The following is a 22,664-nucleotide window of genomic DNA, read 5'->3' as shown; positions in this document are numbered from 1 at the left end:
TTTTTTTAAAACCCTAACTGAATTAGTTAAATTAGTTTTAATTAGAGAATTGAGGTGGAGCCAAACTGATCTCAAGTAGTTTAATTTGGTACAAGTCAATCAGTTTTTTAGCCTAACTTAAACAAATCATAAACAATTTTACTATATTTTTTCCATGACTAAAGGCTAGAGCAACAGCGAACTAGTCTAAAAAATTGTATAAAACAAGAACAAATTAAAACATAATCATTAATTACTTTAAAAATCATAAAAAAAATACATATGCAATTGTGTGCGTTTATTTTAGTTGAATTGGTTTGATTTCATGAATGATAATCAAAATCTACCTGAATTAATCAACTTTTATTAAACAAAATCGAGCTTGAGCTGAAAGCTAAAAGAAATGAATCACTGTATAAGTAGTTTGGGAAACTCAAATTCAACTAAACAAAACCAGAAATAATTGATTTTATTTGTTTTGTAATGTTCTTAAAATTCAATTTTGATAAGTTTGCTTCAATTATGAATTTTTTTAGTCTACTTACTTGAGCCCAGTTCGACATTACTATATAATTTTTTATACTATTTTTATTAATTTCTTATATATATAAATAGGGGAAGGATCCGTTTACAAATTTTTTTTATAAATTTTTGCAAATTGCACTATGTTTTTCGGGAAAAAGATAGTGTGACTAGTGTTCTCCCGGGAGAAGAAAGTGTAGTTTGTAAGAGTTTGTAAACAAAAAAGTTTGTAAATATAACCTGTCCTATATATATATATATAGGGCTTATCATTTCTCAAGCTGCCGGAAATAATTTTATATCCGGCAACTAAATCATAACCGTATAAAGATGGATCAATGGTCATAAAGGAAGAGAGAAAAAAAAGGAATCATAACCATTCAAAGGTGAATTAATTAATATAAGAAAATAAATAAACAAAACGACGTAGTTTTCGAGTGACATTAAATAAATATATCTCAAGCAGCTTGAGAAATATTTTTCTCATATATATATATATATATATATATATATATATATATATATATGTGGAATGAGTTATTCTACTCATCTTTTTTCCATGCCTGCCTTACATACCATTCTCTAATATTATTAGATCAGAATCTCAATTAATCTTTATCATTTATCTCTCCTCTCACGATTCTGATTTAAAGATGTTAGAGAATGATATATAAGATATGTATGAAAAAAGATAGGTAAAATAACATATAATATCCCTATATATATATATATATATATGGGAAAAATATTTCTCCGGGAACTTGAGATAAGTTTATCTCCGGCTACCCAAAAACTACGTCGTTTTGTTTATTTATTTCCTTATATTAATTGATTCATCTTTGAATGATTATCATTCTTTTTTTTCTCTTCCTTTATCACCATTGATCTAACTTTGTACGATTATAATTTAGTAACCGGAGATAATTTTATCTCTGGCAGCTTGAGAAATGATAAGCCCTATATATATATATATATATATATATATATATATATATATATATTTGTTATCATGTACTTAAAAAAAATGATAAAACTATGTGTATTTATGGAGTAGAGGGTCCACTTAAAGTTTCAACAAAAATATCTAGCAACTGTTTTAGAATTATCAGTGAAATAATTGAATGCAAACCTCTCCTTCCAGACAAAGCTTTGCATCAAAATATGTGGTGGAAGTTTCTCTTTTAGTTCTTACTTCTTGTCTTTTCCTTCAGTGTTTTATTTTCTTTTAATTTTATTTTTATCTGTCAAATCATACTTCTTTGCCCTTTCATTAGTTTACCCTATTTAATTTTTATTTTATTTTACCAGAATTATTAGGATCTCGGGTATCCATCATTAAAGTGGTATTTAAGATAGAAATTTTAGTAAGGCTATATTTGGATATTTAAGAATAGATGAAATGAATGAAAAATGAAAAGTATGAGAATAGACTTATAATATCAGTTGTTTTGAGTCAAAACCTGAAACAGGCTAGTGTAATCGAAAAGCTATCACATTCACAGGCCTCCTGCTGCATACTGAGAAATGAGAATACACAAATCTCCTATAGTTTTGAAATATGCAGAATGGCAAGTCCGGTTGTAACTTGCAATTGCGTAAATAGGCCAGTTTGTTTTCTTGACATACACGAAGACTGGGAATTGTTTGACCCGAAATTCTGGCTGAAGACAAATATTATAGCAAAATGTCTATTTAAAAGGAATTGTTGTGAACCGCAAGTTGCATTTCAGTTGGTAAGCAAAATGTAGCTTAAGGATTAGGTCCTGGGACTAACGAAGTCATGAATTCAATTCATCCAAGAAATATTTTGAGATTAGTGGTGAAAACCATTACTCTCCAAGCCACAGAGAAATTAATCTCATTTTATAGTGTGAGAACTCCATCTTTTCACAAAAAAGGCACTGTTATATAAAGGGACTAAATACATGGCTAAAGGGACAATCTCTGATTTTATTTGATTTTTTATTTTTGGTACAATCTCTGATTTTTATTTAATTCATGGCTAAAGGGACTCAATACACACCCCAATTTGAACCAGCATTCTAGTTAAGAGAACTTTTGTGCGTCAATAGTATTTATACTGAATTTTAAAGCTTAAACAAAGGGCTTCCGTAGAAATTATATATTTTTTAAAATACATAATTTATAATTTTATTTTGAATTATCATTGTACCGAAAATTTAGTATGATGATAATATTAAAAATTTATTTGTATGGAACAGTTAAAATTTGTACTATACCGCGACCCACGCGTGGGTCTCATGACACACATATATATATATATAGGGTTTTATAAGAGTTATGTTGTAGGAAAAGTGATTGTATAATGTTATAGAGATTCGTTTTGCGTGCCTTAATTTTTTATTTATTTTTTTGTTTTAAAAAGTGTGGGCCCCACAAAATATTGTGAGAGTAGGAAAGTTTGTTGTGTTATGTTAAAGGATAAAACGAAAACCCATATATATATGAGGTAGGATCCTTTGACACGGGTGTCAAATTTAAAGTTTGACACCTCGTCTGAGAGCCGTTAGATTAAAAAATATCAATGGTATCACATGCTTACAAATCAGAGTCATTGATATTTTTTGATCTAACGCCTATATATATATATATATATATGGTACAAAGAGCCTAAAGTTTTTCTTGATTGAATATAATTTAATTGATCAATAAATTGCCAACAAGACTTCGCAGAACAATCTTTTGTCTTATTTTGTTGAAAATGATCAGTAAGTTTCTCGTAAACCAGAGATTCTTAAATACATCTGAACCGCTATCTAAATCAAACGAAACAAATTCTTTTTTTTTTTTATATTAATGAAAATTTAACATATAATTTAATATAAATTATCAAAGTTTTTTATCACTAGCCCAAATCTAGTGGCTTAAAACAATTTTTTTTTATGAGGTAAAATATTCATACTATTAATTTTTTTACTATCAATCTATTACTACTCTAATCATTGGATCAAACTTAACAAAAAGTGGGATGAACAGAAAGAAAAAAAAAATTCTGAAAAATTTGATCCAACGATAATTAGAATAATAATGAATTGATAATAGAGAAAAATAATAATATAAATATCTTACCTCTTCTTTTATGTACCATATACATCCAATAAAAACGGAAAAAAAAAACTGTAACTGTTGTAGTAACCCACTTACCATTTATAATATTAATTAGACAGGGTTTAATCCTTTCTCCATTAACTATAAAACTATGTCATTTTGAAATAAAATTAGCGAATTAATGGAGAATATTCTGTTAAAATTCATATAACAAGAAGCAAATCAAAATTTCTAAAATACTTTTCATTAATTTCATTAACTCCAAAACAACGTAATTTTAAAGTTAACAGGGACAACTTTATCTCATGTTAATAGCTTACCAAAAAAAAAAAATAGATAAAAAATAAACCTAATTACATAATTAGAAATTCTTATGCACGGCAAGAAAAATCTCTTGCTATAGATAATTGAATTTGTACTACATTACTTATCTCGATTTATTATTATTACTTACTTTATATTTTTAATATTACAAATAACCAAATCCTCTAAGTTGGAAAAGACTGAAGAAGTTCTTTTACACAAACACCAGTTGAAGACGTGGAGCATACCAACTGCGTTAGCCCACCTTATCCCTAAAAACGAAAAAAAAAAAAAAAAAAAAAAGAGAAAAAGAAGAAAGCGGTGGAATGAAGTAAAAAGGAGTAAAAGCAAGAGTTGACCAAAAAAGAAAGAAACTATCAACTATCAAGCATCTTGGGACAAAGTAAGAAGCTCTTCCAAATACTCTGCCCCTAAATCCTCCAACACGACCATATTTTCTTCATGATTCTTTTTCATCTTCTTACTCTCCGATTTCCTCTTCATGGAGTGTCTCTTCTTTAATTCCAAAACCGGAGAGCACCCTTGTTGGAAATCATAGTCCATGTTTTGAAGAGATTGATGAACCATCTCAGCAGGGAAATTCAAAACAGCCATTGAGCCACGCATTGCTAATGCAGCCTGGTCGTAAGCCAAAGCAGCAGCCTCAGCAGTGTCAAAGGTTCCTAACCAAACCCTCACACCGTTCCTCGTAGAGTCTCTTATCTCTGCAGCGTACTTCCCCCATGGCCTCCTTCGAACCCCTCTGTAAGAAGAAACTACCTCTGCTTCAACTCTTGAATTGGTTGCTGCTGTTGCTTCACCAGCCTCTGCCAGAACTTCGTAAAGAAGCATTTCCTGCGAGTCATTTTCATTGAAGGGAAGGGATTGGTTATGAGATACTGTGTGTGAACAACACTCAGAATGGCATTCAAAGTTTGGAACAAAGAATGTGGAATGATCCATTCCTAGTCCAGGGTACTAATCAATTAACAACAGTAGTGGAAATTGTGAGGGTTTGGAAATTGTTGGAATGCCTAGAGCTCTGGTAGGTGTGCTTATTATATAGCCGAGGCTGAGGTTGAGGCTAAGGAGGGCAGGGAAAACAATGATTCAAAGTTGTTAACACTATATAGCTAGTGAAGACTGAAGAGAAGGGTAGGAATAGGAAGGTAAGATTTCATGAATGCTTTGCCACTTGTAAGTGCACTAAAATTTGAAGGATGTGGTGGTTAATGGGACCCAAATTAAATAAATATATGAGGTGAGTAATGCACGTGAGTCAAAGAACTTGAGGGCTTGGAGGCCAGGTTCAGGGTCAGGTGGGGTTCATTCAACGTTGCTTGACATCAAACTTGTGTGCTACCTCATTTTGGAAGCTTTTAAGCTGATGGCTGCTTTCCAATTGGCTCATGAGACTCGTTGTCTTTACTTTTTGGAGTGGTAATATAGATTGAGAGTGGTACGATGTTGGTTGTCTTTTTTCCATTCAGATTACCGCTGCATGGCCAAGTTAGAGTCAGGGTGACCAGAGTTTGAATAACTAACTTTTTAAAATGTTTTTAGTATAATAATAAAATTGTAGACTACGGAACATTTCAAAAGAGAAAAGAAGGTATACTCATTTCATATATAAAACAATCAAAAAATATTTCTGCCCAAAACGACGTCGTATTGAGTTTACTGCAAATAACTTATCTACAATGACCGTAGAAAAAAGCGAACCCTAAAACAATAATTAAAACGAGGAGCCAAAGCCCCAGACCCAGAAAAAGAACACAGCAAGGAGGAAGTACCTAGTCATTTTTAATTGTTTATGTATATCTTTAAATAAGGGTTTAATAGTTCTTTTTCCTTACTTTTTTCTCTAGTATGTCATGTTGAGAATTAATTGGTAATATAGGTGCTGGGACGCTCCCCACCTATCACTAATAAATGATTTGCTTCTAATCTGTATCACATTATTGCGTGACTACCTTTTAAATCTCACCTTTGATCCCACAATTGTCTTTTCATTTGGTGAGAAAGCTTTTATAAGTAATATTTACTTTTATAATTAAAAAATGTTTTCCACTCACCAAAATGTTATATTATTTTCCATCGGTTCTACTAATTATAATCTATTATTAGCTTACCAATAATAGATTATTAACTTGTTAGCTAATTTATACGTACATCTTGCTAATATATTAATAATTAAATTATGGTTAATCAATATGAAATAAGAAAGAATTGGATATACCAATAGGGAAAATGATCTGTCCTTTTAAAGGACGTAATTTATGTACTTTTAACAATTTATAATCATGTATTAAAGATAATACATAGTTATAATATTAAAGTTGTATTTTAATATTAATATTATAACTATATACTACTTTTAATACATATTATAATACAGTTATACGCAAGCTGATCAGTGAGAAATAATTTGTTATATTCTTTTTTGTACTTTTATGTCTTCCTGTGTTTGCAACCACACGTGCATGAGAAATAAAGAGAAAACATAATTAATTCTAGTATATCGGTTCTTCTGTAAACAATAATAATTAAAATCCAGAGGCTAATGCAAGAGTAAGTGGAGTTTTCAAACATTTCCTAGTTACGTTGAAAGTTTTTTTTTTTGGATAGCAAGAAAAGAAAGTTACGTTGAAACTTGAAAGTGAAACCCGTCGAGATACGACGGCACTACATTCAGACCAAAGGAATTCGTTGAGATTTTTTTTTTTTTAATACTCCTAAATGTGTTGAAGATGACAAGTGTAATGCACTTAACGTAAAATGATCAACTAATTTAGAAGTGAATAATTAAATATTATAGATTTAGATCATATAAGAATTGTGAGTATATTTGGATAAATTTTGAAAATAAAATAAAATATTTGTATGATATAATTTTTTAGAGTTTTTTTTTTTTTATAAAAATTAGTATTTAATTTTAACTTTTAGAAAAAGCGTTAAACTGTTTTCTTAAATATTTCAAATTTTTTTACCAAATTATTAATTATAAATTTTTTTAAATATGTTTTTAAATTATATATATCTTATTTAAAAAAACACAAGCAAACGTACATGGGTATAAATCATCTTGAAATTTATGGTTGAATATTATTCAAATTCGTCAAAATAATAAGATCAATCAAGTTATAAAAAAAGTTTACTTAATGTTATTGTTATTAAGTGCTTAGAAAAACAAATTTTTAATTAAAATGATGAATTAAAATAAGTTATTATATTTTTATTTGATTAAAATTAATAAAATATTTTCTTTAACAATAACAAATAAATTATGACCATTTTACACCAGTATAAGTTATACTTTCAAAGTAAGTTATTAATTTTATTTATATTTAATAACTCTAATTTATTATATATGTAAGCTATTAGATATAAGTAACTAAAATTTAGTATAAAATTTCTGCTTTTAGACCGGCATAAATTAATATTAATCTTATCTCTTAATAAATAATTTTTTAATCTAATATTTCCGGTCTTTTAAAATCTTATTTCTCACTGTTGCTGAAGATTTGGGTTAGTTTTACATTAATTTTCTCCAAATAAATAATACCAATCATTAGTATTTCTTTCATTCATTCTCTCTCTATTTATTTTTTCCATTAAAATTAAAGGTTCATAATTCCTTGAGATAGCGTTGCTCGCTTCAGCTTCTCGAAAAAGTTGGTCAACCTTTCCTTGTTATAGTCAAATCAATGGATAGGGCATAAGATGTAATGCTAATTGTATCCCAAAAAAATAAATATGATATGCCGTCGGGTCCCGATTAAGAGAGAGTTGGTCAAACCACCACCGGAGGCTTCCAGAAGTTCGAACTTTGCACTGTCTTTATGGTCAAAAGATGCGAGGAATATGGTGATGGTGGAGCATTAAGGTTTTAATCCTATAAGCTAGCCTTAGTATTATTTAATTATATATATTGATCGAAATACTAATACACTTCCGCTTAATATGTATTTTGTAAAATCTCACCAACTACTTAACTTTTATTTACTATTTAAGTCATTTCTTAGAATTTAATACTATATTCTTTAATAAAGTGGACAAATTTGTAGTCTTCTTCAAAACATGACAACCAAACACCACGTATTGAAAACGCAAAATAAATTTAAAATAGGAGTTATTAATCTCATGTTGTTTGAGATAGTTCTTTCATATGTGTGAGATAAATATGTAGAATCCACACTTTAAAACAAAAGAAAAAAGCTGGCACAAAATTCAATGAGTGTATAACATGAGAGAGTTATCTCCAACGAAATGAGAAAAATATTTCCCTTTAAAATAAGCATTATTTATGTAAACTATTGCTCGTAGTCAAGCATAAGCTTCATTTGACAGACATATGAAAGTAATGTAAGATATTTCAAAATATGATTATATGAATTTAGAACATCAAAAGAGTTAGACTTACTTGAAGACATGATTTTTGATTTTTTGAAGGCTTTATTGCTTCTTGAAGGCTTTCTTGCTTCTCTGACGCTCTTGTAAGGTTGAAAAGACCAGATCTTCTTTTACAGTTCACATCACTTCCTAATCACAATTATCAATGGGACAAGTTGTGGAGTGACGGTTGTCCAACATACTGTGAATGCAGAGAGAGGACCTAGCCAAATTTATTAACCCTAATCCCCTTCCCATCATGAGCCTATGAGTTATGTCTATACTGTTACGCACACTAATCAATTTATAGATATACAAGCCTAAATAAAAGGATCACTCAATTAAGTTGGCTTTATACTGCTCCTCCATATGGATCATGACTTAGCTCGTTCTTATAAAAAAATAAATTATAATTGATTGAAACCCATAATTATTAAAAAAATTCCAACAAGTAACTCATTGAACCCCATCAAATTGTATACATGTGTTCAATTGGCAAGAACAAAACAAACAGAAGTTGATGAAAAATACACTGAATACTTGGGCTGAATTTATTTTATTAGGATATGTACTGATAGTGTACATAGATGTGTCCCATGGAGGGTGAAGTATCTTGATATAAGGGGTGTCCATAGTGGTCTTGGTAGAGACCAAGCCACTAGTGAAGCTTCCCATGTATGTTCTCAAAGGGGGAGTGTGTGTGAGGGCTCTGCATAGAGGCAGAGTGACAACATATGAGAGTGGGGAAGAAGATGATCCCCCCTACATGTGTGAGGGGGGTATTTAGAAAGGAGAGTCATCTTTTGGGGAAGACCGTTGGTCCTCCCTCTGTTGTCCTAAGCCATGTCTTGTGGACAAGACAAGCTACTCATGTCAGTGTACAGAAGAAGCTATGCAGGAAGGGGAATGTTCCAGTGATGAGTCTCTATAGCTTGCCATGGGTGCCCTCTAGAAGGTTCTAGATATGGGCTTAAGAGATTGGACCCAACTGGTGGACCTGAGGTGTGGATCCGGAACAGGATAATAGGTAGAAAGAATTGAATTATTGCTCATTGGTGGAATCATGGAATAGGTTTTGACAAACAAATTATCAACCTTTGACAAAGACAATCAAAGCATTTTGAAACAACCCTCTACCAGGTGACAATTTGGGCTAACAATACAAATTTATATGAATATAAATATACTCAATAGCATACGATATGATTTGAAAACAGATTAAAACCTTCGATATAAATATCGTTCGCTTATTTTATAAGTTGATATGATACAACATGAATAATCTGTAAACTCAAAATATATCGCTTATTAGGCGGATCAATATGACATGAATAACCTGCTAACCTTAAAATATTTCATTTATTATATGAGACAAAATATGACACGACATGACACAAATAACTTGTAAAAGTATTAATGCAGGTCAATTTTCTATTTACATAACACAACACAAATTTTTTAGTATCAATTTTTGTTAATACGAATTTGAAAATACATTGATTTAAACATGATTTTTTTCATATCATATTCGTGGTCGTGTGAGCAAATCATGTTAAAAGTTGTCACCCTACTACTTGAGCAACACAACATAGTCGCTCTTTAATGTTTCCTTGCAACAAGGGAAATTGTCATCCGATAACAACTATTTTATGGGTTCCATAAATGGTTGAGGATGAGTCAAGAAGAAGCAGGCCAATAATATTCTCGGGCTTACGGGGTTTGATAAGATGCAGTGCTTCCCGCTCTTAAATTTGTTCTTGGATAAGACAAGCTGCAGTACCAAAACAAAACCATAAAATCACTTTGTTGATACATCTTAATACCTGAACTTGGATTAATAGAATACTAGAACTATGTTAAAAGAACATAAAGGGTTTGGGCCCCCAAATTAAGCCTCCAAGAAAGAACTTCAATATAGGGTAACTCTGACCCTCTTATTCTTTCTTAACATGCTCCAAATATTGAATCATGATCTCCCCGTCGTAATAGTGTAAAGAACAACAACACCTATTACTTATTTAATTTCCAGAAAAAACAAATTATATGTAAAGAATCAATGCAACGTAACAATTTAAGTCAACTCAATAAATGAAGATGAATGAATACTTTTATATTTTATATTATATACTTTTAACACTCTCCCTCGTACAAAAACCCCTTAACTTGAAGGATGAAAAATGAATCAGCTTATTTTCTCAGTTAGAATCCTGTTTTAATCTTCAATATTCCTTCCATTGACGAGTAATCATCTGTTTCATACCCAAGTCAGTTTGTTTATCCTACCTGCTCTGTTATTTGTTAAACCACCAAAATGTATCATTTACTAGCTTTAATGCGGCACCATGTAATAGTATTATATTAGATAATTGCAAGCTGGTTTGTCCGGGCAAGGTGAAGACTAACATCACTTTATTCCAAACTAGTTGGAAACTTAAATATTAAAAAAATTGAGGGAAAAAAAAATAAATAAGAGAAAAATCTAATTTTTGGTAAGGTAAAGTAATGATTTTTAACAAACTGTAGTAGCTTTGTAAGTATTTACATCATACATGGAATTTAAGACTCTGATTTATGTGGAAGAAATTTGTTAACATTATTGGTGGAAAATAAGCCAATAATATTCTTAGGAAATGTGGAAACCGTGAAAAGTTAATCGTGTTTGTACATAAAAGAGGCATTTTTGACTACTGTAGGCAAACACAATATACTTTAGGATATTATTCTTTTAGTGATCACAAATGAAAGATGCTGACATCTGTATTGCCCATGCCTTCCCAGCTAATAAACCAAGAAATCTCTCGTATCGTATCAACTACAACTAGTTGCCATGGGTATTGATGTGGAACCAAAGTGCTTCCACGTAGGTATATAATAATAGTAGTAATTAATAAACTGACAAACAACAGAAACAGAGAGAGAAGCTTTTCAACATTGACATGCTTGGAGATGGAGACATAATGCAATCAATCAAAGGCATAGAAACTTGTTGCTTTCACTTAGTTCACCACATGACTAATTAAGCTTCAGTGTTTTCGACAGTGGTGACTTCCTTTGCTGCTTTGTTCTCCTCATATGGCTCCTCATCCTCCACTGCTGCTTCTGCTTCTGATTCTGATTCTTTTTCAATAGTTTTTGTCTCTTCAGTTGTTGGATTTTCAATAACTTCTTCGGACTTTTCCTCTGTTTTCTCAGGTGCTGGCTCCTCTGTCACCACTTCCTTGGTCTCCACTGTAACCGGGACTTCGGTTGTTGTTATTGTTGCTTCTTTTGGTTGTTCGGTTGCTATTGGTTCTGAGGCTGGAACCTCAGTGGCTGGTTGTTCTTCTGGGATTGTTTTGGTTGCTTCATTGTCGTTCAATGTGCTTGTTTCTTGTGCAACCTGCAAGATCCAATTTCAATTTAGATATAAATATATATTCTAATTATAGCTCTAAAGATGTTGAATGAACATCCCAACAAACAAAAAAAAGAAAAGTAAAAATATTTATGATATTCGGTCACAAAGATGTTCAATCCCACCATATGAATGAAGGAACAAACTACACAGACTAATAGTGTAATGTACGAAACCAGAGTTTAGAACAAATTCGAGAAAGTGTATCTTTGAGTTACCTCAACACTGGCCATTTGGACAATGCAAAGAGTAATTGTGAGTGAGGCGAGGAGCTGATCAAGGTGACAGGTATATATAGTGGTGCAAGAGTCTTGAATACTTGAGTTGAGAGAGAGTGATCACTTTACAAGATTCTCTTCATTGGCAGACACCCCATGTCACTGACAGAAATTAAAAGACACGGGGTGTCTTTTAATTACTCGGGTAGCGAAAGAATATTTAGATGAGATCTTTCTAAAGTTATATCCATGACACCGACACTTTACGTTATATCCATGACACCCCATGTCCAGTTGTCAATGTTTCCCCTTTGTTTATTCTTCCCTTTATGCAATAGCGAAAGAATATTTAGATGAGATCTTTCTAAAGTTGTAGTTTACGCATTAATGAAATGTTTACAAATACAAATGGAGGAGGATGAGTCCATCACTAAATTTTATGCTTTTTACGCGTAAGAAAACCTTCTCTCAATTAAAGAACATAACGTAAAACAAAAGAGAATTATGCTTGTGAGTTCTGTGAAGTAAATTTTGCTGGGCAAACAACTTTTCTCATGATTTAATGAGACTAATGCTGTTTAAAGTTCTTTTCCGAAAGTTATTAGTAATTTCACGAAATCAAATTATTTAACAAAGCAGTTTATTAGCAGTAGCGGACATAATTATTGAACTGCCCGTAATTAGTCGAAAAATCATGTGCTTTTTTACTGTTAAGGTCATGGTCTTTACCAATTTTTAAGGTTTCAGAGTTACTTTTGCTAAGCACGATTTGAAAGTGATGTTTGGGTATAAGAGACGAGCGAGAGGCAACAAGGGTTAGGGAGACAGGGACCTAGGGCGGTGCCTACTGTGGGACCCGCGTAACCAACATCATAGCCGTCCAGACAAGGCCCATCACTCTACGCGGCCCACATTGATAGAATTTGCTCATCTGGGAAATACCATTTCCACAAAGAAAGATGATCATTGATCGGAATCGCTTTCCGCGTCCTATATTTTCATCAAGAGGGACCCATTTCCACACCCATCTCACACTATAGAGAAATTTTATTATTATTATAACTTAAAATGATTAAATTTAATTTAGATTTCATTTTTCATTAGTAACTAAATTTCATTATTACTATTTTAAACTTAATTTAAAAACATATATATGTTTATACTACTTATGTTTTAAATTTGTTAGATTGAGTATGTTACACTTACAATATAATAAAGGGATTTTCATTTGTCATTTAACATGACACAACAAACTTTCTTACACATACAACATTTTATGGGGCTCACACTTTTAGAAGAAAAAAGAAAAAAAAAAGAAAATTACGGCACGCAAAACGAATCTCTATAACATTATACAATCACTTTTCCTACAACATAACTCTTATAAAACCCTATAATAAAAGTATCCCAATCGCACTGATTAAAAAAGTGACTATTTAAACTCTTAATTCGAAAGTTTAATTATTGGAGAAATATTTTTGAAAAGGCTTTAGACTTTACCACACCCAGATCGAAATTACCACAGCAATATATATATATATATATATATATATATATATATATATATATATATATATATATGGGGCAAGATCATTTTACACCGGTGTAAGAATAATAAGTCTTACACCAAATCTTAACAATTGATTTTCTTCATCTAACGGTTAAGATTTATTAGATCTTACTCATTAATTAATTTTTAATTCTCAATAAATCTCAATCGTTGGATGCACGGAAATCAACGGTTAAGATTTGGTGTAAGATTTATTATTCTTACACCGGTGTAAGTTGATCCTATCCCTATATATATATATATATATATACAAATTTTCCTTATGGTGTTTGGTGAATGAAATTTTTTTTTATCGGAGAAACTCAATTACTAGGAATATGATAGGAAGGTAAGTTAGATAAATTTTTTTTAAAAAGTTATTTGGTTGACCGAAATATTATTAGGCAAATTTATTTAAATTTTCAGAATGTATGTTTGATTAAAGGTAAAATATTAATGAAAAAAAAGGTTGAAATGACAAAAATAACCCTTTAAATTTTTTTAAAAACAACCATTGCTTATATTAAGTCTGTCTGTCGTAACACGTCTTCTCCCAACGTCAATATTTTCCAAATCTCTGTCTCTGTCTCTCCTTTCTTCAGTTGGCATGCATGTCTCCCGCACGGTGAGGCTATGGTGTGAACTCTGAGTCAACAGACACAAACAAGCTTCGACATTAGGGCAATGTTCTGCAGTGGAGCGCTGTTGTGGACATTAGGGTTGGACTTGCTGACTGACTGATTGATTTTCTACTGACTGATTAATTTCTGAAGGAAGTCATCATCCAGATTCAACTTTAATTTTTATAATTTTATTCCTTTGGGACAAACGGGCTTCCTGGAGCAGTAAAAGTAACAATACTAATTTACATAATCATCCTTAAAAATTCTATAAATAGATATAGTTCAATGAAACCATATAGTGGCTTTCGACAATGAAGTTATGTTTATGGGGCCATGACTGAAATTTGAAGTGTGATGATTGAGGCATGACGACATTATAACTATATGCATTTAGTTGTCTTTTTTCCCTCAGTTTCGTAACGTTGTTGGTTGTTGGTTGTTGGTGGGTTAGCCTTGTCCACATTCATCTATCATGGCCAACCAATCCCTGGTCTTTGCCATCCTATCACCATCCATGAATTAGTGAAAGTGAAAGTCTAGCTTTTAAGTATTATCCCCGAGTCTTGAGCATATCACCATCTATGCAACATGTCGTCCCAATATTTTTATTTCCTCAAGTTCAGGTCAAGTTACATTGTTCTTTTATGTTCATGATTAAATTTGGAAGTCGGTTTGGTCTTAATTGTATAATATTTACAGGCAGTGAAACTGCAATTTTCTAGCGAACACTGCTGCCGTTTTTTTATGTTTTTATTTTCCCCCCTTTTTTCCCCTTCCGTTGATCAGAAGATTCAGAACTAGTCCTAATATCGAGACGTTGACTTTCCTTTCCTTTGAAGGATTTAGCAACAAATTTTTTCAGGACAAAAAGAATATTTCAAGACTACGATCCATTAATCCAATAAATATTAAAACCTCAAAATGTAAACTCTAGCATAACCAGCCCTTAGGAAAGCAGGTTGGAAGTGCGGAATGCCCTGCCAAATTGAATGCATAAAATACCAAACATGATGATGGACACAGTTCATACCTAAAGGGAGAGCAATTCATACAAATATGTCAGCAACAGAATTTCTCCTTTGATTTTCCCCCTTCTTTATGCTTCCGCTTTCCGGTGGGATGAGTAACAACAGAATGGAAAGATCAATCGAGCTCCTTTAATACGTTTACATCACAATCCTTAAAGCTTCTTTGAGTTCAAGACATCCTCCCATGCAGGCAAGAAACAAAAAGAATGTATTTATGTATAATAATCCTGATTGTGCACCAGATATTTTGCATCCCGAAGTTCCAAATGTGTGGCAGCTGCACTAAAGAACTTAGGGTTGAAGATATGCTCAACATAAAAAGAAAAAAGACAAGTTCAGACAAATAACCACCAACCCTGAATTTTATATGGCATCTAATTGTGGGAACAGCTTTTCCAGCATGTTATTTGAAAGGATCCTATTGGGATCCAGTTCCATTCTTGCCTTGTTTTATGCATCCATAGGAAACCGCTTTCTTATCCTTGCTTGGAGTTCCACAAGCTCCTCCTTGTCCTTTGGAACCTACATATCAGATAATATGCACAGAAATTAAATGTACTTCAGATACATTCCTTTCATTTTGCAATTGAAATCTTTGGTGATATCAGCCTTTTAACACCTGAGATGGTACTTAGTTTTCAAGGATAAGTGTTAGGGTTGGACCCTAAGGATTTGTTTGGGAGTTAGTTTTAGGAGGTAAATGAAAGGAAGAGAAGGATTTTATTAATCTCTTCTCTTGTTTGTGAGTTTAAAAAAGTGAGAGGAAGGAATTGAGGATTTTCATAAAACCCTCCAAAACCCTTCTTGTTCTTAAAATTAAAGTTTCCCCAATTTGGGGAGTTTTAAGAGGTAAAAGATTTTAAATTACTTATTTACCCTTGTAATTAAAGTCAAAACCTCACTCTCTCTTTCTAATTTCCTCCTTTTCTAACTATTCTGAATGTGCACATTGTTGACATTAAACTTAGAAACTTTTCTTTCTCTTTTCCTATTCTTTTCTCACTAACCAAACAGGTTTTTCTTGCCAACATTATCATCACAAGCTACAAGGCAATTAAGAATGAACTAAAGTGGAGTCCATGAACCCTCTGTTGAGCAGGTGCTGTTGAAGAATCAGTCCAAAGTCATCAGGGAGCATAGCTTTTAGAATTAACATTGAACTAGTTAAGCGTATGAAAACTTTGAGTGTTCTGTCTGTTCACTTTAGCTGTAGTTAGAGCCCTCAATAAAATTAATTACCCACAACTACTAATTGACTAACTGCCAGGTGTCTAAGGTATAACATGAGTCGTAACATTTCCTATGTAGGAACAGATCCAATATATTATGTAGGACAAATCATATTGGTAATTATATATGAGGAAATTTGGCTAAACATCATATGATTTAGATTATGAGAATAATTAGTATATCATATCCAAATACCCTGTTGGATTATTTATTATTCATGATGCCTACATAATTACCTCAATCTTAGCCCAATGTTCATAAGCAGAGTAAGGATCCCATAATTTTGCCCAAGTCAGATGCCTGTAATGAAAGAATTCTTCCGTTATATCCTTCCTCTGGCGAGCATCCATGGTAGGGAGGTACTTGATTATACCGACCTAAAACACCATCAAAAGTATAATTATCTACCAAAATCTTCCGAACAGCATTATAATGTTAAAATTCATAGAAGGCAAGGGTTATATTTTTATTGATTCCAAACTTGAAATTAAAGGTCAAGAAAGACAATACTATAAGCAGTTGACTAAAAGTAAAGCCAAGTAAGGGGTTTAATGCCTATTGGGTATTTTTTTTTCCAGCAATTAAGTTATATTTCTCCACACACACAAAAATACTATAAGCAGTTGCCTAAAAGTAAAGCCTAGTAAGGGGTTTAATGCCTATTGGGTATATATTTATTTTTCCCAGCAAATAAGTTATATTTCTCCACACACACACAACAACAAAAAAATGCATGTCTGGAGAAGCTGAAGTTTTAGCTTTTAACAAAAAGGCATTTCATCTTTTTCCAAAAGCTGCCGATATTTTTAAATCCCACCTGCACCCCCAAAAGTTTCTTTATACAAAACGCAAAAAAAGAAAAAAGAAAAAGAAAAAGAAGAAGCTCATTGAAACATGCACTTAGACTCAACCATTCCAACACCCCATGTCTAAGAAATTAAATACACTTTTTGAACAATTATAAGAGAAATGACAAGCTCATGCATTTCAATTTTTGTCAACTAAAACAGTGAAAACATAAAATTATTAATATGTAAACTTTAACATGCAATGACTAAAATTAATGTGTGAATATGACATCAAATGCAGTAATAGAGAACAAATAAGACAGTGCTAAGCTCATGCGCCCACGTAATACCAGTTCATCCTGATATAGATTAAGAATTTATTATTAGATCTATTATGTTCAATAATCCAAGACAGGATTATATTACCCAAGAAAAAATATCATCCATCGCTGCTCAATTGGAGCAGGTGCAGGTATCTCTTCTTTCTCTATAAGTTGCTTCAGCTCTTCAATATATTCAAGGTCTTTCATGCTTGGCTTAGCCAGTTTTCCAGCAGGGAAGTATGTCTCGGATACCCACTGTTGACCTCCACAATCGAAGCCCAATATTTCATCACTCCATCCAACCCTATACCCTTCTGACTTCTGCCAGAACTCAGCCTCAGCTTGATTGACTTTGATGATGTGCTTTGTATTCAGAGGATCTAGGGCAATTAGCTTATCTCTTAATTCTGTGAAAGAAAGCTCATCTATATGTTGTTCACCATCATCTGATGATTTACCCCTGGATCCTTCTGCTCTGTAAAGAAGAATAGAAACTCATATGTACTTAAACAGAAAAGTTCACAACAAGGTAACTGCAAAATAATAACAAAATTAACTAATGACATAAAAGAGAATGAAAGTCGTTGAGAGCAAGCTGCTAACAGAGAAAACAACGTAAACTGTGGTAAAAGCAGAAGAAAATCAAAATGAGATTAAAGCATTTTCAGATTATAAATGAATTTTTGTATCAACAACTCTCAGATCAACAAGAAAAGTACATTAACAATTACCAGTCCATGCCTACCACTTTACATTTAACTACTAGAATTTCACAACCATCAGCATTCTCAATGAGCTCATCAATGGAGACAGCAGCCAGTTCATCTTTACTTTCACAAAGCAGCGATGAAGAAGGATACATGATAGTGCTCATCCCTAGACGCGTTTCTGTTTCCATACCTATTGCAAGTTGATCACCACTATTGAGCATGTGTCCAGAGTTTTCTTACTTGTGTACATTATAATTAAATCATTGACCCAAATACGAACACAAGGACAAATCAGTATAGATAGAATATCTCACTAGTAGACAGAAGCTATCACAAACTTCTTATTCCTGTGTTCACTATAGTAGCCAATGAGAAAGATTTTACTTTAGCATTAAAATTTTTAGGGTGTTGGAATTGCTAGATGTCAGTTATGCCATCCAATTATAAGTTGTTTGTTTGATAGACTACTCTACTATCCAGGACAAATTATTTTGTACAAATTGTCTAAACAATAGCAGGTAACTAAAAAATCAATGAACTTGATTGTATGTGACAAAACTTTAGTGATGCTATATAATAAACTCATGCTGAAAAATTTGTTCTTAATGATACAGTGTATAAATTATAGGCTACACTCACATTCAACAATTACATGTTCTCTTCACAGCCAAGGACACAACAGAAATGATGATTTTCACACTTTACGAGCCCGTGTCCTCTGCTTGGTTCCATGCTGTACTACCTTTTCCTCCACAGGAAGGCCCTTACGCCGTCTGACTGCATCAATTAACTTTCTTGCTGTATTTGGAAGAACACTAGAACCATCTCCAAACTCTTCAATTTCCTCTTCTGTTTTAGGTACAAAGAAAGGATCCTCAGGAAGTGCTTCCCAGTGGCTAAGGACAAGTAGTGCATTTGCAGCACCAGAAGTCCACCTTCTAAGCTCATCTGCAAAACCAAAGCTCTCAGAAACAGGAACATATGCATGCACAGTGAAGAAAGGGGAACCTTCCTGCATCTCTTCCTTCAAAACTCGGGCCCGTCTTCGGGCAAGTACAGCATACATCGGACCCAAATATTCAGTAGGGGTATTCAATTCACAAAAGTACATTGCTTCCACAAGTCGTGGCTTATTCTGAAGCACAGCTGCTCTACAAGCATCTTTGACAGTTGCAATTACCTGCCCTGCAATGATGCCATATTGCTCAGAGTGTTGGTGTGTTTCAGATTCATCATAGGACCCTGTAATTGGAGATATATGTGCCTCAACAACAAACGCTAAACCCCACATAGGTTCATCACACAAGGGTCCAGCCGAAGTGGCCAGTTGGAAACCCGATATAACACTACTCTCAAGATGCTCAGCATCCATGTACAACTCTTGGCTAGCGTTTGAAGATGTCTCAGCAACTGAGTTACTGTTATTAGAATCAGTCACAAAGCCCAACCTTTCAGATACATTAGAACAACCACGTATTAGAACAGAGCTATCAGTACTTTCTGCTTTAATATCAGGAGTACAAAGAACGTTAGGACCAATTTGCCTTGGTCCAAGTGCCCATATACTCCTCAAAAGCTTTAGCCACTTGAGTTTGCAGTTTTCAGCATGGTCCTTGTCATTCTCATTGCTCAAAATATCACTCTCCACTGCATCCATTATGCGTTTCTTCAGCACTTCAGCTGGATTATCATTTTTAAGAATATTTGGACTTTGGGTCTCCAAACTTTTAACAGTCTGCCCCGATTTTACTCCGATGATATCTCCAAGTAAATCAGAGCTTTCATCGAGCACCTTTGTAATAGAAGGTAGAAGTTTTATCACCTGCACACGGACAACACATCTTCCATTGGGTGTTGATTTTTCAACATAATCTGAGCTCCTACTAAGAACTTTCAAATTTTCCAGGATGTTAGACACCTCTCCCTCAATGGTCTCTTTGTAGGACACAAGAGGCGGAGAGACTTCCAAGCTTACTTTTGCAAACCTCTCCTTTAAATCCTTTATGCATCTTTCAAGATGAACTTCGCCTGCTGCAGCAAGTACATGCTCTCCTCTTGCAGAAACCGTGACCTCAACAAAGGGATCGGCGCGATTCAGAAGCCTCAAACCCTTCAGTAGTGCACCCACATCTGCAGGGTCAGATGGCTCAATTGCAACCCTCAAAGTTGGGGCAACTTGGAATGCCATACTTGAAAAAGGCCAACAGTTCCTAGTAGAAGAAAGAGTAGCACTTTTCAATATATGCTGGCCAAGGCCTCGGATAGCAACAACATTTCCTGCTTTGGCAGATGCCACTACTTTCAATCCTTGACCCATCATTAGATACATGGATTGTAATTCAGCTTCCTGAACATGTTTTTGCATTGATTCCCCGCCTTTCAGCGGATCATACAACGCAGAAAGCACAAAAACTCTCTGCCCCACAGACAAAACCCCACTAAAGATCCTAGCAAATGCCAAAAAACATTCATCCGACTCACCCTCTCCTTCATCGCTGATAGGATGAGGAAGCATTTTAACTGGGACAGCAAACATTTTTGACACAAAAGCAACACAAGGAGCTTCATTCCTCCCATCACACCCCTCCACCGATTTCCTCACAAACTCAGCCTCTTCCGCCACTCTCCTATCAACCCCATCCTCAACAACAACCTCACACTTAGGAAGCAGCCGCGAGATGCGATACGACTGTGCCACAACAGGATCCGGCATACACTTAACCACCATGGACAAGATAGTATCCGAAAGAGGAAGCCAACGGCTCATAACTGCCTGAAGCACTCGTTTAGCATCCTTATCTTGCAATTCTCGCGCCGGAATTGACAAACTAAAGGACCTAATAACTTTGTCAAGCAACACTTTATCCCCTTCTAGAGCTCCCTTATAAACCTGCCAAAGCGGCTCTAACACAAACTGAACAAACATAGGCTTCTTACCACCACCACCACCAGCTCCATTCTCTTTCTTCCCAACAATCATCTTGGTCTTGGGATTGAAATACCTAGAACCCCACAAAGCTTTCTGCAAGGAATTAACACTCGCACCAATCTTAGAAGCATATATTTCAGCAAACTCATGAATCCCAAAACCCCAACCATCCAATGCACAAGCAAAAACCACATTCCCTCTCTGAGGCTGAAACACATCCTCATTATCATCATCATAATAATCCTCCGGAACCTCGCCGGTGCCGGCGGCAGCACCAGCGAGGAGAGAATCCACGTCGGACAAGTATTTCTCCGACTTGTACGCGCTAACAATGCCGTTAACCTCATGGACGATCCTCAACAAGCGAGTATAGGCTTCGGAGGGGCTCAATTTCAATTCGGTGATCAAACGGTCGATCTTGTTGAGGACCAAGCAAGGTGAGAGACGCTCGATCCAGCATTGACGGAGCACGGCGTGGGTCTGGATGTGGACGCCTTCGACGGCGTCGACGAGGACGAGGGCGCCGTCGCTGAGGCGGGCGGCGGTGGAGACCTCACTGCAGAAGTCCATGTGGCCTGGTGAGTCAATAAGGTTGATAGAGTAGTCCTTATAGGAAAGGGAAATCGAAGAACTCTTCATCGTGATGGCCCTTCGTTGTTCTTCGTCTAAGTAGTCCATGAACCTAACCCGACCCGCAAGCTTCGGGTGGACAAAACCGCCACCCCCCGCCGCGATCAGGTGGTCCGCCAGCGTCGTCTTGCCGTGGTCCACGTGTGCAAGTATGCATATGTTCCGAATTTTCCGGGTGTCGCTGTCAGAACTTTCGTCCACCATTTTTATTTTTATTTTTTTGTTGAATTGTGGTGGAAGTGAAATTGAGAGTATTCTGAAGAGAAGAAAATAGATGGGGGGGCTCCAAACTCCAAAGTAGTGTGTGTTATTCCTATCCTAGTTAACTGTCTGTCGAGGCTGGCTGGGCGAGTGGACTCGTTGATGAAAGAGTGAGAGAGACGAAGCAAGCAGAAGGAGTAGGGGTTTCCCAATAGGAGAGAGGGCAAACTACCAGCTTGATTAATCGGGTCAGAATGCACCAGAAGGCCTTGGGCCCATTTCCTAGTTATTATTGGTAATTGCTGCGCACCACACTTCCTTTGACGTTCCATGTCGATACTTCAACACGCGTTATAGAAATTCAAAAAAATGTTCAAAGGATATGTTGCGTTGAGTCTTTAGTTTCAATTATTAGATTCGTTGTATTACGATTACCATTTTATTGAGTTTAATATAAATATTTGGGATATCTTATGTTTCTTTGCAAAATTGATGAATATTATAAGTTTAGTTTCATTTTTTTGTTAAATTATTGAATATTAAATATAATATACACTACATAAATTAAAAAAATTATTTAATATCAAAACGTGTCCTAACGTGTCGAAATCTAACATTTTTTAGAATTAATATGTCGAAGTGTCGTGTCATGTGTCCCGTGTCAGTATCGGTGGTATATAGGGTAATTGAATGATGTTGATCTTTTAAGCTTGGCTATATGTATGTGTGATATTTTTTTCTTTCAAAAAAAGCAAAAACTCAATCCAGTCTTGCAA

General features: G+C 34.1%; 3 protein-coding genes across 8 annotated transcripts; all 3 read right to left on the bottom strand.

Moving 5' to 3' along the window:
• Positions 1-4,257: 4,257 nt before the first annotated feature.
• On the bottom strand, positions 4,258-4,836 carry LOC133309608 (ethylene-response factor C3-like). The gene has a single exon (XM_061510410.1). The coding sequence runs from the start codon at positions 4,834-4,836 to the stop codon at positions 4,258-4,260; it is 579 nt and encodes a 192-aa protein (XP_061366394.1).
• A 6,078-nt stretch (positions 4,837-10,914) lies between these two features.
• On the bottom strand, positions 10,915-11,911 carry LOC133309596 (uncharacterized). The gene is made up of 2 exons (XM_061510395.1): positions 11,878-11,911; positions 10,915-11,644 (listed from the first exon to the last, which is right to left on the bottom strand). The coding sequence occupies exons 1-2, from the start codon at positions 11,890-11,892 to the stop codon at positions 11,282-11,284; spliced, it is 378 nt and encodes a 125-aa protein (XP_061366379.1). The 5' UTR covers positions 11,893-11,911; the 3' UTR covers positions 10,915-11,281.
• A 2,111-nt stretch (positions 11,912-14,022) lies between these two features.
• LOC133309595 (uncharacterized) lies at positions 14,023-22,084 on the bottom strand. 6 transcript variants are annotated; one of them, XM_061510393.1, is made up of 7 exons: positions 18,768-22,084; positions 18,164-18,318; positions 17,522-17,893; positions 16,544-16,684; positions 15,433-15,599; positions 15,080-15,354; positions 14,023-14,263 (listed from the first exon to the last, which is right to left on the bottom strand). In XM_061510393.1, the coding sequence occupies exon 1, from the start codon at positions 21,889-21,891 to the stop codon at positions 18,823-18,825; it is 3,069 nt and encodes a 1,022-aa protein (XP_061366377.1). In that variant the 5' UTR covers positions 21,892-22,084; the 3' UTR covers positions 14,023-14,263; positions 15,080-15,354; positions 15,433-15,599; positions 16,544-16,684; positions 17,522-17,893; positions 18,164-18,318; positions 18,768-18,822. The 6 variants fall into 6 exon arrangements, with proteins under 6 accessions (XP_061366377.1, XP_061366375.1, XP_061366376.1 ...); XM_061510391.1 differs by lacking the exon at positions 14,023-14,263 and having other exon boundaries at positions 14,943-15,354; positions 18,150-18,318; XM_061510392.1 differs by lacking the exon at positions 14,023-14,263 and having other exon boundaries at positions 14,943-15,354; positions 17,522-17,888; positions 18,150-18,318.
• Between the last annotated feature and the right edge of the window lie 580 nt (positions 22,085-22,664).

This window comes from Gastrolobium bilobum, unplaced genomic scaffold, assembly GCF_033153095.1.
Source record: "Gastrolobium bilobum isolate Gb01-03AN ecotype WA unplaced genomic scaffold, APGP_CSIRO_Gbil_v1 utg10104, whole genome shotgun sequence".
Taxonomy (NCBI): domain Eukaryota; kingdom Viridiplantae; phylum Streptophyta; class Magnoliopsida; order Fabales; family Fabaceae; genus Gastrolobium; species Gastrolobium bilobum.
The sequence above is the reverse complement of the archived record's forward strand: the minus strand, read 5'-3'. Positions and strand labels throughout refer to the sequence as shown.